Source organism: Folsomia candida, unplaced genomic scaffold (assembly GCF_002217175.1).
Source record: "Folsomia candida strain VU population unplaced genomic scaffold, ASM221717v1 Fcan01_Sc025, whole genome shotgun sequence".
Classification (NCBI taxonomy): Eukaryota; Metazoa; Arthropoda; class Collembola; order Entomobryomorpha; family Isotomidae; genus Folsomia; species Folsomia candida.
Window position 1 is genome coordinate 2,235,397 of NW_019091217.1, and position 12,299 is coordinate 2,247,695.

Here is a 12,299-nt window from a genome sequence, read left to right on the forward strand (position 1 = left end):
TGCGGCACAGAAATTTAGCCCGGATTTATATTCATTTATATTCATTGGTTCAGGTTCATAGGGGGGCACAGAGGCTCGTTTAATGCGGAAAGAAAGTTATGTTGTGAGCTAACTTGAAAAGTTGTAATAAAACGAGGGCCATTTCGATCACCAATTTTTCTGCGAGACCCTCCGGGACCCATTTCGTCTCATCTCAACCCAGTGAGAGCAAACTTATCCATGACGTTGGCCTCAGCGCCTAGCACCTCAGGCCACAGCACCTAGCGCCTACTTAGTTGGCCACAGCGCCTAGCCCCTAAATAAGTGGGCCACAGCGCCTAACGCCTAAATAAGTGGGTCGTAGCGCCTAGCGCCTACTAAGTAGGCCACAGCGCCTACACTCAGCGCCTATGGGGTAAACTGAGATAGTCAGAGAAACATCGGTATAAAACAAGGGAAAGGACCCCTCTCCGATGGGGGAATGTGATACACCAAAATGTCGGGTTTTTCATGCTGATCACGAATATATAAATTTTTTGACCGGCAAATGTAAGGTCACAAGAAGCCAACATTTTTGGAAGTTTCAGAGAATTCCAAGTTGTCTCACTTCCCCCACGGAGGGAAATTTTTTGGGGTGAAATGAGATCTTTAGGGCAAGATAACACTTTTAGATTTTGTCGTAGAATATTGAACGCAAATTATTTTGCCGCAAAGAGGCAAATTTATTGAGCATTGCTAGAATATTGGGGAAAAGTGTGTCAACTATTATCGTAATTATGCCCCATATTGGGGTATTGTTCGTAGTAAGCGAGCGAAGCGAGCAGGTTAGGTTAGTTAAACTAGGTACGCGGAAAGCGTTGCTATTCTAGCTAGCACTCCTACCTAGCAGTCCTAGCTAGCATTCTTAGTTAGCAATCCTAGCGAGCAGTCCTAACTGGCAATCCTAGCTAGCAGTCCTAGCTGGCCATCCTAGCTAGCAGTCCTAGCTGGCAATCCTAGCTAGCAATCCTAGCTAGCAGTCCTAGCTGGCAATCCTAGCAGTCCTAGCTGGCAATCCTAGCTAGCAATCCTAGCTAGCAGTCCTAGCTGGCAATCCTAGCAGTCCTAGCTGGCAATCCTAGCTAGCAGTCCTAGCTACCAATCCTAGCTAGCAGTCCTAGCTGGCAATCCTAGTTAACAGAAGAACTAGCTAGGAGAGCTAGCTAGAAGAACTAGCTAGGCGAGCTAGCTAGAAGAACTAGCTAGGCGAGCTAGCTAGAAGAACTAGCTAGGAGAGCTAGCTAGAAGAACTAGCTAGGAGAGCTAGCTAGAAGAACTAGCTAGGAGAGCTAGCTAGAAGAACTAGCTAGAAGAACTAGCTAGGAGAGCTAGCTAGAAGAACTAGCTAGGAGAGCTAGCTAGAAGAACTAGCTAGAAGAACTAGCTAGGAGAGCTAGCTAGAAGAACTAGCTAGGAGAGCTAGCTAGAAGAACTAGCTAGGAGAGCTAGCTAGAAGAACTAGCTAGGAGAGCTAGGTAGAAGAACTAGCTAGGAGAGCTAGCTAGGAGAACTAGCTAGAAGAACTAGCTAGGAGAGCTAGCTAGAAGAACTAGCTAGGAGAGCTAGCTAGAAGAACTAGCTAGGAGAGCTAGCTAGGAGAGCTAGGTAGAAGAACTAGCTAGGAGAGCTAGCTAGGAGAACTAGCTAGGAGAGCTAGCTAGGAGAACTAGCTAGAAAAACTAGTTAGTAGTAGCTAGAAACTAGAAATCTCAGCTTACCCCAGACATCTAACTTTACCTCAAAAAAATCATCCCCGTATTTCAGCTATATATGACATTTTCTGTAATTTTGCCAGTCTCGTATTGATGTTTCTCTGACTTTCTCAATTTACCCCATAGGCGCTGTGGCCAGCTTAGTAGGCGCTAGGCGCTACGGCCTACTTATTTAGGCGTTAGGCGCTGTGGCCCACTTATTTAGGGGCTAGGCGCTGTGGCCAACTAAGTAGGCGCTAGGTGCTGTGGCCTGAGGTGCTAGGCGCTGAGGCCCGCCACATAACTTATCCCGGCAGCACCAACTACGGCGCACTTATTGACTGATGCAACAATGAAATGACGACATGGTCCGATTGGTTGGCGTACTGAAGTCATCCTGCTTCTGGAGTAGGCGTGCATGCGGAAATGATGACAAAAGTTTAGAAATGAGATTCCGCTCGTTGTCGCAGGAAAAGTCAGTCTCCTTCAATTATTCCATTCGTCTCGAAAAAGCAGTTCACATTTTTCAGCCTAATTCTTGAAAGAGTTCAATTGTGCAAAGAATTTTCTAATTCGTTCCTTCTTCTTGCGAGGAGATTTTTTTTTGTGGAAAATTTGAGAGTATGTCGTCCACTCATTTCTTATCCCCAGCCAGAGAACGACCTTAATTATGTATTAACCCACGCTAACTAAAACTGGGGATAACATGCGATCAAGTAAATGAAGCAATTTCTGCCCGGCTGGGTGGATGGCGTGACCCTGGCAATTACGGAGGAGAGCAAAGTGATAATGAGGAGAAGAGGTCTGGTGGTGGTGTTACCTTAATTGAATTTCTTCCTTCACGCATGCAACAAGCATAATTTTTCTAAATTACCTCCTCCTTCTCCTCCCTTCCAACCATGGCCCTTCATCAAGAATGACAAATTTCAGGCTCATTTACATTTTCTGATAAAAATCAATTTAGTCCTATTCGAAATGAAATTGGGAGCAAAACAAAGGTCGAAATAGATCTCGTCTATTTGTATTGAAAGGGTTGAAAACTTGGCATCGTTATAATACCACTGACTATGAAATGGTGGTTGGTTTGTCTTTCTTGAACAAACAGTCCAGGCAATAAGCAGACTAAATGGTAGCAGGTGTTATTGAGGGCAATCTTGTGTCGTCCAAACAAGCATGCGATTGTCACGCTGTTGTCCTTCCACTAATTGCCCTCACTTACCTCTCACTGAACTGTGAGACCAATTACTTGTCCGATTTTAAAGTGCGATACTACCAGAGCTAGATTTGGCCCATGTCTTAATTGCTAAAGTTCTTATTTCTTCATTTTTGACATTTAGACAAATGAGACATGATCTGAAAAAGCCCACAATGCATATGTGCATGCATGATTTCACGATTGCTGATGCAGTGCACAGGTAAGTAAATAGTTTTATGTCAGAACTCCAACTTTAGGGAAGAAGGAGATCTAAGTAACTATAAGTTTTTCGTATTAAGTGAGTGATCAATTGCTCTCACTTCGTTGTTTTGTCACCTCGCCCTCATTACAGACTGTTCCTGCCTCCCTAATTACCCGCAGTCATCAACAAACAGTCACCACCACGCCCAGCATCCCCAAATGACTCCAAGCACAGTGTGACATACACTCCACCCACCCACCCACCCACAAATGACACACTTTCTTATCCAATCCCCATCTCTTTTACAACGCTCTATTTTCTCTGATCCCGACTTCGAATCGCAAAGTTCACGGCAAAAGAGTGAGACTTCTTCACAGATCCCCACCCCATAATCTCCCTTCCTCTCTTTCTCAATTTAATTTTAATTGGACACGCTTCACTTTATGTGAGCCAGTTCACCCTCGTAAATAGAAGCCAAGTCTAAAGGGGTGTGTGTAATAAAGGGCACTGCCAAGGTCTCCGAGATCCTTGTTTCACTCTCCCCTTCTAACCCTGGTTTCCTCACTACATGTGGATTTACCTGAGGGCATCTTCCCAACAACGAAATAGATCACTACTAACTATAATTTTACATACCCTTCCCCACACTTTTTGAGCAGGAGTAGCAGGAGTGGAGTCTCCTTTTCCTGTGCCCCCTGTCGACTGTATCAAATGTCTCATCGCAATAAAATCCAATGGGATGATAAAGTAGGGACAGCAAGACAAGGGATGCGTAACAAGCGAGACGAGAAACCCTGCCACCAATAAAACCCTTAAAGTCAGTTAAAGTGTTTTGAGAAGGTGTCCTCTCCTCCATAATTTCGGACGAGTAAAAGGGCTCCCACTGAGGAAAAAAATCCCTCATCTCGCATTTACCGTCCACAAAATGAGACAGCAACTTTGTCGTTGGACTTTTGGAGTGTACATACGGCCATAAAATTACAAAATGTTTCCCTTTCTTCATTTTATTGCAGTTTTCTTCTACTTGTCATTGTTACCTGAATGGTCCTCGGATAAAGTCATCACCTTTTCCCACTCGTCAATTAAATGGGCTATCTGCATACAAGAGAGGAAAACAACAATGTACATGCATACATAGCACGGTCTATATTTCAGACCAATTATCAAAAAAGAAACATGAACAAAATAAATAGCTGGTCATAAATCCAGCCAAATCTCACAGTTATTGTTTTATTACGGTTTTATTGCACTGTAGAAGATAACATTTCGAGAGAGAGCTGAAACTAACACAAAGAGTTCAAGCAACGTTTAAAAAACAGATTCATGCAAAAGTATTACTCTCAAAAGTACACAGGCAAAACCATCTGCTTACCATTTTTCTGCGTTTTATGTAGAATTTTGTGGCATCTAAAGTTTTTCATCAAACCTTAAACGTGAATTTCGGAAAGGAAATCATGAAATGCGCACAATGGTGATTGAAGTCGGAACAATTTGGAAATTGGTTCATTTGATGAAAAAAATGTGCTCTTGCTTCTGCTCATCGTATTGGAATGGATGGCTGCATTCGATTGTTGTCGGCATATCGGGACTAATCTGGACTAGCAGTGAGGCGCAGGGACCGTGTGATATTTATATGAATACAGTTAAAGCGTGGGGCACCGTGCTGAGGATATCGAATCTTGGTAGCTGAGGTATTCCGAGTCTGGTGGGTGGACAGGCTCATCCAAGCGAAGAGGACGAAGGGACGGAGCACAAAAGACAAAACAAACCAAGTCTTCTTCGACAGGTGGAGAGCGACCAAGGAAAAGTAAACCACGGCCACTTCGAGGCGAGTACATAATGGAATTGACAGATTACTCATTTTCCGCTTCAAGACACCAGGAAACAGATACCAAGATTGTGGAGTTGAGACTAAAGAAAGAAGCCGACGTGGGGCGAAAGGTGCGACGGACGGAAAGATGAGACGGTGATGACTTTGTTTGTGATTGGGCAAAAAGACAGGGACCGGTCATCACGGGACAAAGGAGAGATACATTTTTGGTGTCTATGAAACGGATCCCATAATTGGATCATAACAGAGAAAATACATGAAAGCCTCTGCCCACGCCATCATTGGAGAAATGCATGAATGGTTCCGGTTCAATACGCTTTCCTGCTTGGATCGTTCATTGGTAAACATGTGTTTATTACGCAATCCTTTAATTTGAAATAAGTCCAACAGAACTGCATAAAGAATGCTGAAAAATCAGATCAAAGTTGGGACGACGAGACCGGGGTTGGAACTCCCATGTCCATCAAAACCTGGACAATGCAGTCGCCCAAATGTTCCATGTCAGTGGGAAAGAGATGCCCAATATTCCCGATCCGGAAACAGTCTGCATTGGTCACCTTGCCCGGATAAATTAGCTGACCTGCAAGGACAATCAAGAAAACAATTTTTAAGTACAACTTTATTCCACATACGCTCCTCAATTATTTCTTCCCCGTTGATGCATGGAGAACTGATGCATTCTAATTTAATTAATTATGGGTTTTATCCTCCGCTCCATTTACCCAATTACTATTAAAAATCTTCCCCAATTTGCTCAGAACTACATTACGATGCTCTCTCACCCTAAAATTAACCCAATTTAATTTCTGATTATTCTAGCTTCTTGAATAATCCATCCAACCTTCTTTCTTATTATTTTTTGTCTAATGCTTGGCTCACCTCTGGAGCTAAGGAAGCTATTGTACGAGATAATCTAACCCTTCCTCTCACCCATGCAGCCAGCCTCTCAGCCAGTGCTTTGGCTATTCCACATTTTTAAAGAGAACGATTTTCTTTCTCTCAAACCTCTCGTCGTTGTCTTCTTATTCGACTCGTTTGATGGATGTCGGACGGATGGGTTGCTTCTTGAAGCCAACTATCGAATCGTCTACCCTTTTATTGTACAAAAAACCTCGACTGTGTTACACTCTGAAGGAATGAATTAATTCCATCATCATCGTCCCCACATCACATCATCCACGTATCCAATTCAAATAATAATAATTCGGGGTTAGACATTAGGGAAATTATTACGCATACGTAGCTAGCACGATACAATTACAAAAACATGTTGAAATCATTTAGTGGGATCTTCACCCTCAGAAAAAGCAGAAAAGAAGAAGCTATTCAAAAATCCACTTGATTCGATAGTGTTGTAAGAGCGAGAGACAAACATTAACGCATCGGATCCGGTTTTGTTTTACCCTTTCAACTTTTACTCCTCAACCTCGCTCAAATCTAATTAAGCAAGGAAGCCAGCAAAATGATGATGATGATGAGCAAGTTAAAAGGTGGAGTAATTAGGGGTTAGACTTTAGGAATATTATGTGTACATATCATGGAGAAAAAGTCACGAGAAGATGAGACGCCACAATGCACCTCCACATTAATCGGACCGATCCAGCACAATTAAAACAGTAGGACCACAAAAATCAGGAGGAGGTACCACAATTTAGATTATGAAGGCACGCAAGTTAATTAAAATTACTGAGAAAAGTGCTCCGGCCAACCACCACCACATCGCTACTTCCACCCATAATATCCTAGGCACGGATGCATATGAAAAGTGGTCACCGTACCTTTGTTGCTCAGCTCCTGGTAGAAGCGGTCAAAGCTGAAGGCTGGATGGGCAGGATACTTGAATGAGGTGATAATGTGACCATCATCCGAATCTTCTGGAACGAATCGCTCGAACCCCAACGACTTGAGTCTCCTCTTAATTATTGCATTGTTCTCTGCGTACCGTTTCGCCCTGGCCGGGACGCCACCCTCCTGCTTCAGCTCCCTCAAGGCTTGGGCGAAAGCGAGGAGCACGTGGGTGGGTGGCGTGAAACGGAACTGACCAGACGACTCCAACCCACGCCACTGTTCAAACAAGTCCAGGCTCAGGGATGCGCTCCGACCTATAAATACACCATCCACCATTTGCTTGACACGTTTGACGACATGTGCAGCTCCAAACACTTGAACTAAATTAATAATTAGGAAGGGTTGGAATGACAAATTCTCACCTTGGCACTGCTTTAGCTTGTTCTTGTCTGCAATCACAAAGCCGAAGCCGGGCACCCCTTGCAAACAGGCAGACAAATAGTGACAAGTATTAAAATATTATGACTACTTCCTCAACGGCTACTTGAGTCAACAATTGTACCGAAAATTGGCTTACCTTGGAGACACTTGTTGGCCGAGCTGATGATGAAGTCGGCCGTCTCGTAGTTCTCCACCACCCCTCCAAATGAGCTCATGGCGTCCACCACGTAGAACGTGTCTGGACCCAGACTTTTGACCGCGTGGCCAATCTCATCAATATGGTTCACCACCCCGGACGTGGTTTCGCAGTGGACCACGCACACGCAGGTCCACACGCCGGACTGAACCACGCGACGCACCTCAGAGAGTTGAACAGGCTCGTTCTCCGCAAACTCGACCACGGTGTGAGGAAGGTCGGCTTTGAGGCAAATCTCGCCCATCCGACGACCATACGCACCACTGGCCAAGATCAACACCTGCAAACAAAAACAATTGTTTCCTGTGGCAGGATGAATATGACTTTTACAATGGTGCCTTTTTTGTGCGGTCCGAAATCGACTGGAGCACGGATTCCACGGCGAACGTACCACTTCCTTGCATCAACACGGCAGTATACTTTTCTGCCGGGAGTTCTGCGCAACAAGATTGTAAACAAATGAGGATGAGGAATCATACACCGACAACAACCGAAACATTTAACTATTAATTCCCTCTCACCCGCAATGTCGACCAACTGTTCCCTTATGGATTTCACAAGGGCAATGAATTCCCCATCCCTGGACCCCAGATCTCGTGTCAGGGCAGCACGAACGGTTGGGCTGACGCCGAGGGGGCCAGGCGTGAACAGCTTCTTGCTCCTTCTCTCACCATCGTCCCCTCCTCCACCCCCCGCGGGAGTAGCGGACGGGGCTCCAACTGGAAAATCTGTGGATAAACACCGAACTAATCTTAAAATCGGAGGATGAAACCAGGGATTTAGAACGATTCTGAAGTTGTTGTTGGCAGTGAGCAACTTGTTGGCCTTGCACCAAAGGGAACGGAAACGACGTTGCATTCCTGTACTGCTGATGTTCCTGCTGCTGCTGTGGGCGAGGTGTTGTGCGTGGATGTACGAAATAAATAAGGAGATGTAGAAAAATGCGACATTTTACATGCAGCACTATAAGAATCTCAACCCATCTCATTCAATTGGACCAATAGACCATAAAACTCATCACAACAACCAGACGATCAACATCTGATCGCATCTTCTTATCACCTCAACCTCAAGTCCAAAAACACAACAACGCGTTGACATACAGAGAGGAGAGCATTATAATGTTGTATGATGTACACAGACAACAACAACAAGTCATCATAAGTGGACACGGATAGTGCAACCCATTCGCAGTAGGTGAAGTAACCAGTCATCATGGTCATCATCAATATATACATACTTATTTCATGATACGATATTGTACATACAGAATTACAGACTCTGAATGTCTCGATCAAGTCATGAAATGTGTCCGTCGGGCAACCGCTGTACAGATCAAAACTACACATATGTAAATAGTCATTAGGAAAGGATAATGCACAGTGTTCAAAGAGGCCAATTTATTGGAAGTAATTCCCCGAGCACTTTTCTCTTAATATTGTTGCATTTTCCGAGCTCTGGGGGGTCAAAGACGTGCCCATAAAAAATTTGACGAGCCACACCCACTTTGGGTGTGGTTTTTTCCTAGTGGGTTTAGGGTCAATCGCCCAGTCCAAACTTGTGTGCTAAGCGATTCTACACCTTCTAAAAAAATTTCATCAAAATCGGTCCATAAACAAAAAAGTTATTGCAGGTCAAAGTTTGGCGAAAGGCAAAACACCCCTACTTTAGGGGCGTGGTTCTCCGAAGAGTGCAAACTTCAAACTCTGAAAATGGTTGTAAATGATGGCCCCCCTTGGTGTGTACATATTCTGAAAAAATGGAGTTCTGAAATTTGCACATTTCCATGATACATGGCCGGGAACATTGAAAAAATTCATGTCGAAATTGTCCAAAACAGGCGAAACTCAACATGACGTAGAGTAGTAAAAATCGATATCTAGCTTCAGCTAGGGCTAAAAAGTGCGTCGCAAGTGAAATTGACCCATGTCGTAAGGGAATGGCGTCGACTTGTGGAAATTTCGACATGATCCTATAAAGCTCAAATTTAAAACCAATACTCCTCCACCATTCAAAATAATTATTCTAGCACTTTTGGCAATGTCGACAGCCCATTTCGCCGAATATTGACCTTTAAAATGTCTAAATTTCAAAATCGGCGAAATTGACTGTCGACATTGCCAAAAGTGCTAGAATAATTATTTTGAATGGTGGAGGAGTATTGGTTTTAAATTTGAGCTTTATAGGATCATGTCGAAATTTCCACAAGTCGACGCCATTCCCTTACGACATGGGTCAATTTCACTTGCGACGCACTTTTTAGCCCTAGCTGAAGCTAGATATCGATTTTTACTACTCTACGTCATGTTGAGTTTCGCCTGTTTTGGACAATTTCGACATGAATTTTTTCAATGTTCCCAGCCATGTATCATGGAAATGTGCAAATTTCAGAACTCCATTTTTTCAGAATATGTACACACCAAGGGGGGCCATCATTTACAACCATTTTCAGAGTTTGAAGTTTGCACTCTTCGGAGAACCACGCCCCTAAAGTAGGGGTGTTTTGCCTTTCGCCAAACTTTGACCTGCAATAACTTTTTTGTTTATGGACCGATTTTGATGAAATTTTTTTAGAAGGTGTAGAATCGCTTAGCACACAAGTTTGGACTGGGCGATTGACCCTAAACCCACTAGGAAAAAACCACACCCAAAGTGGGTGTGGCTCGTCAAATTTTTTATGGGCACGTCTTTGACCCCCCAGAGCTCGGAAAATGCAACAATATTAAGAGAAAAGTGCTCGGGGAATTACTTCCAATAAATTGGCCTCTTTGAACACTGTGTAATGGAGTCTTGAAGATGCGTCAGGGTTTGAAATTCAAACTTTGAATCTTGAAATGCATACACACAATTTTTGTTAATTTATCCGCACAACGGAAGAACCAGGTATTACATATTTACATATTAACATATTTATATGCGAGACGAATTAAAGTATTTATCTTAGGGAGCGTCCATAAATCACGTGATCGATTTTTGGACAATTTTGACCCCCTCCCCCCCTTGGTGACCGATGGTGATAAATTCATTACCCCCCCCCACGGTCACGTGACAGGATACACATTAAACCAACTTTTCGCCAGGTGTGATTTTTTGTGGCGGATTTTTTTTTCGCAAAAAGTTTTTTCGCCAAACTGACCTATTTCCGACAGGAAAACACATGGCACAAATTAACCCAAAAATAATATTCCTGGGCCATTTCAAATCCGCAGTTAAATTAAATTTTAAAATTATTGAAAGAACTATGTAACACTAATCAGTAAGTATATTAAGTAATTTAACATTCATGACATCTTAAGGACAACTGTGTAAACTTATTATCTGAAAGAATAATGAGAGTTCTATGAATGTGCACTGAAATTTGGAAGAGTGGTATATATACGCAAACCAGACCTACGTAAGATTGTCAAGTAAAAATTTAAAAAGCCGGCGTATTCGGATTTAAGATAAAAGAGGTTAATGATGTAAGTAAATACATATTATCAAATTTACTATTTACATCCGAAGTTAAAAGAAAATTTTTTCGTGGCATGTCACGTGACTGCCGGCCATTACCCCCCCCCCCTTGGTGATAATAGGTGACAAATTTCAGACCCCTCCCCCCCTCTTGTCGATCACGTGATTTATGGACACTCCCTTACCACAGTCTCCTTTCATGATGAATTCTGTTCTGTTTGCAACGGTCCACGGAGTTTTCGAAATTTGTCGCCTGATAGGCAAGCTAAGAAATTCGCCTTGTCGCTGTTACACGGAGATTGCTACACAGTATGAACGGAGGGTCCTGACAATACAGTATTCACGGCTCATGTCCGAAATTCATGAATGACTGTTGAACAAACAATATACCTCGTCTGCGATTTATTGTGTCTAGCTAGCTCTGGGTATGTACATGCATATGATGTAAATGATATGTGATTCATGGTATGTGTATACATATATAAATGGTGTTGGATTACTCTTATCGCCACCAATTATTTATCCAGCAGGATTAAGAGTTTCATATCATTTTCCAGCTTAATAAATCAATGCATGCACCGAAAGAATACTGAATTTTTGTTTTGGTTTGGAAGAAAATAAACAAATAAACCATAAACTTTATTTTGGGGCGACAGAAAAAAAGTTACGTAACGCTTGTCTCAAACCCGCTCCCCCATTCGTAACTTTTACGTAATGTAAGCTTTTCATGCATGAAAATCTCTCTTTTTTTGTGTTTTAAGTCGCCCCACTATTTTTCATTCGCGGTGGTGGTGAGTTGGCAGAAAGAAAGGCAATGAACAATTAACCTTGGTTTTTTAGTGAAGGTTAACAGGAGGTAGAAAAAAGTCGTAGTTTAGAATAGGAACAGAGCAGACTTACTGCTGAGACAGTGGTCCTAATAGTGGACAATTGGTGTAATAATTAGTGAGTTAATTGTGACAATAAATTGGCGTTGCATTAAAGAGATCGTCATTTGTTGTTCACATTATTTTGCACCGTTTCTCGGAGGAAAGCAGAAGTCTCATCCTTTCAACCGGCGAAGAGACTACACCCACCCAAACCTGAATAGGCTCGCTGCTGGTAGTGGGAGTGGCTATTCAAAATCATTGGCGCCCCCGGGTGGGGGGTAGTTAATTCGTCGATTTTGGAAGGTGTGTTCATCCCATTGTGGCCCAGTGCAGACGGTGGGAGGAGAAGAACGACATCGTCGGACCAGGAAGTAGGAGATAAAGAGTTTGCGGTTTACTGTCGCCCTAAGGACAGTCAATCCAGGTCCGTATCGTTCAGACGTTTGGTTTGTCATAACTAATTGGTTTTGTTCTGTTGGGTCTGTTGGTCTCGAGATTTGAAGAGGAAATAGAGCAGCCGGGTCGTCCACTCAAATTTGGATTTTAAAGAAGGAGGAGGGGAGGACTCAGCCGCAACTCGGACCGCAGGACCACAACATTTTGGAAGAGCAGGCC

At 43.2% G+C, this 12,299-nt stretch overlaps 1 protein-coding gene across 2 annotated transcripts; it reads right to left on the reverse strand.

The window, feature by feature from the left end:
* Window positions 1-5,261: 5,261 nt before the first annotated feature.
* Window positions 5,262-11,214, reverse strand: LOC110859267 (2-aminoethylphosphonate--pyruvate transaminase). Of its 2 annotated transcripts, XM_022108175.2 has the most exons (7): window positions 11,001-11,214; window positions 7,884-8,090; window positions 7,701-7,798; window positions 7,303-7,642; window positions 7,148-7,204; window positions 6,716-7,039; window positions 5,262-5,517 (listed from the first exon to the last, which is right to left on the reverse strand). In XM_022108175.2, exons 1-7 carry the CDS (start codon window positions 11,014-11,016, stop codon window positions 5,357-5,359), a joined length of 1,203 nt encoding a protein of 400 aa, XP_021963867.1. In that variant the 5' UTR covers window positions 11,017-11,214; the 3' UTR covers window positions 5,262-5,356. The 2 variants fall into 2 exon arrangements, with proteins under 2 accessions (XP_021963867.1, XP_021963866.1); XM_022108174.2 differs by lacking the exon at window positions 11,001-11,214 and having other exon boundaries at window positions 7,884-8,706.
* Between the last annotated feature and the right edge of the window lie 1,085 nt (window positions 11,215-12,299).

Excerpts from the sequence above, each read along its gene's own strand:
- LOC110859267 (XM_022108174.2), bottom strand. The coding sequence starts at position 8,220 with ATGCAACGTCGTTTCCGTTCCCTTTGGTGCAAGGCCAACAAGTTGCTC. Across the intron at positions 7,205-7,302 it reads GGCCAACAAGTGTCTCCAAG|GGGTGCCCGGCTTCGGCTTT; the intron begins GTAAGCCAATTT and ends CCTGTTTGCAAG. Across the intron at positions 7,040-7,147 it reads CAAGCTAAAGCAGTGCCAAG|GTCGGAGCGCATCCCTGAGC; the intron begins GTGAGAATTTGT and ends GTGTATTTATAG.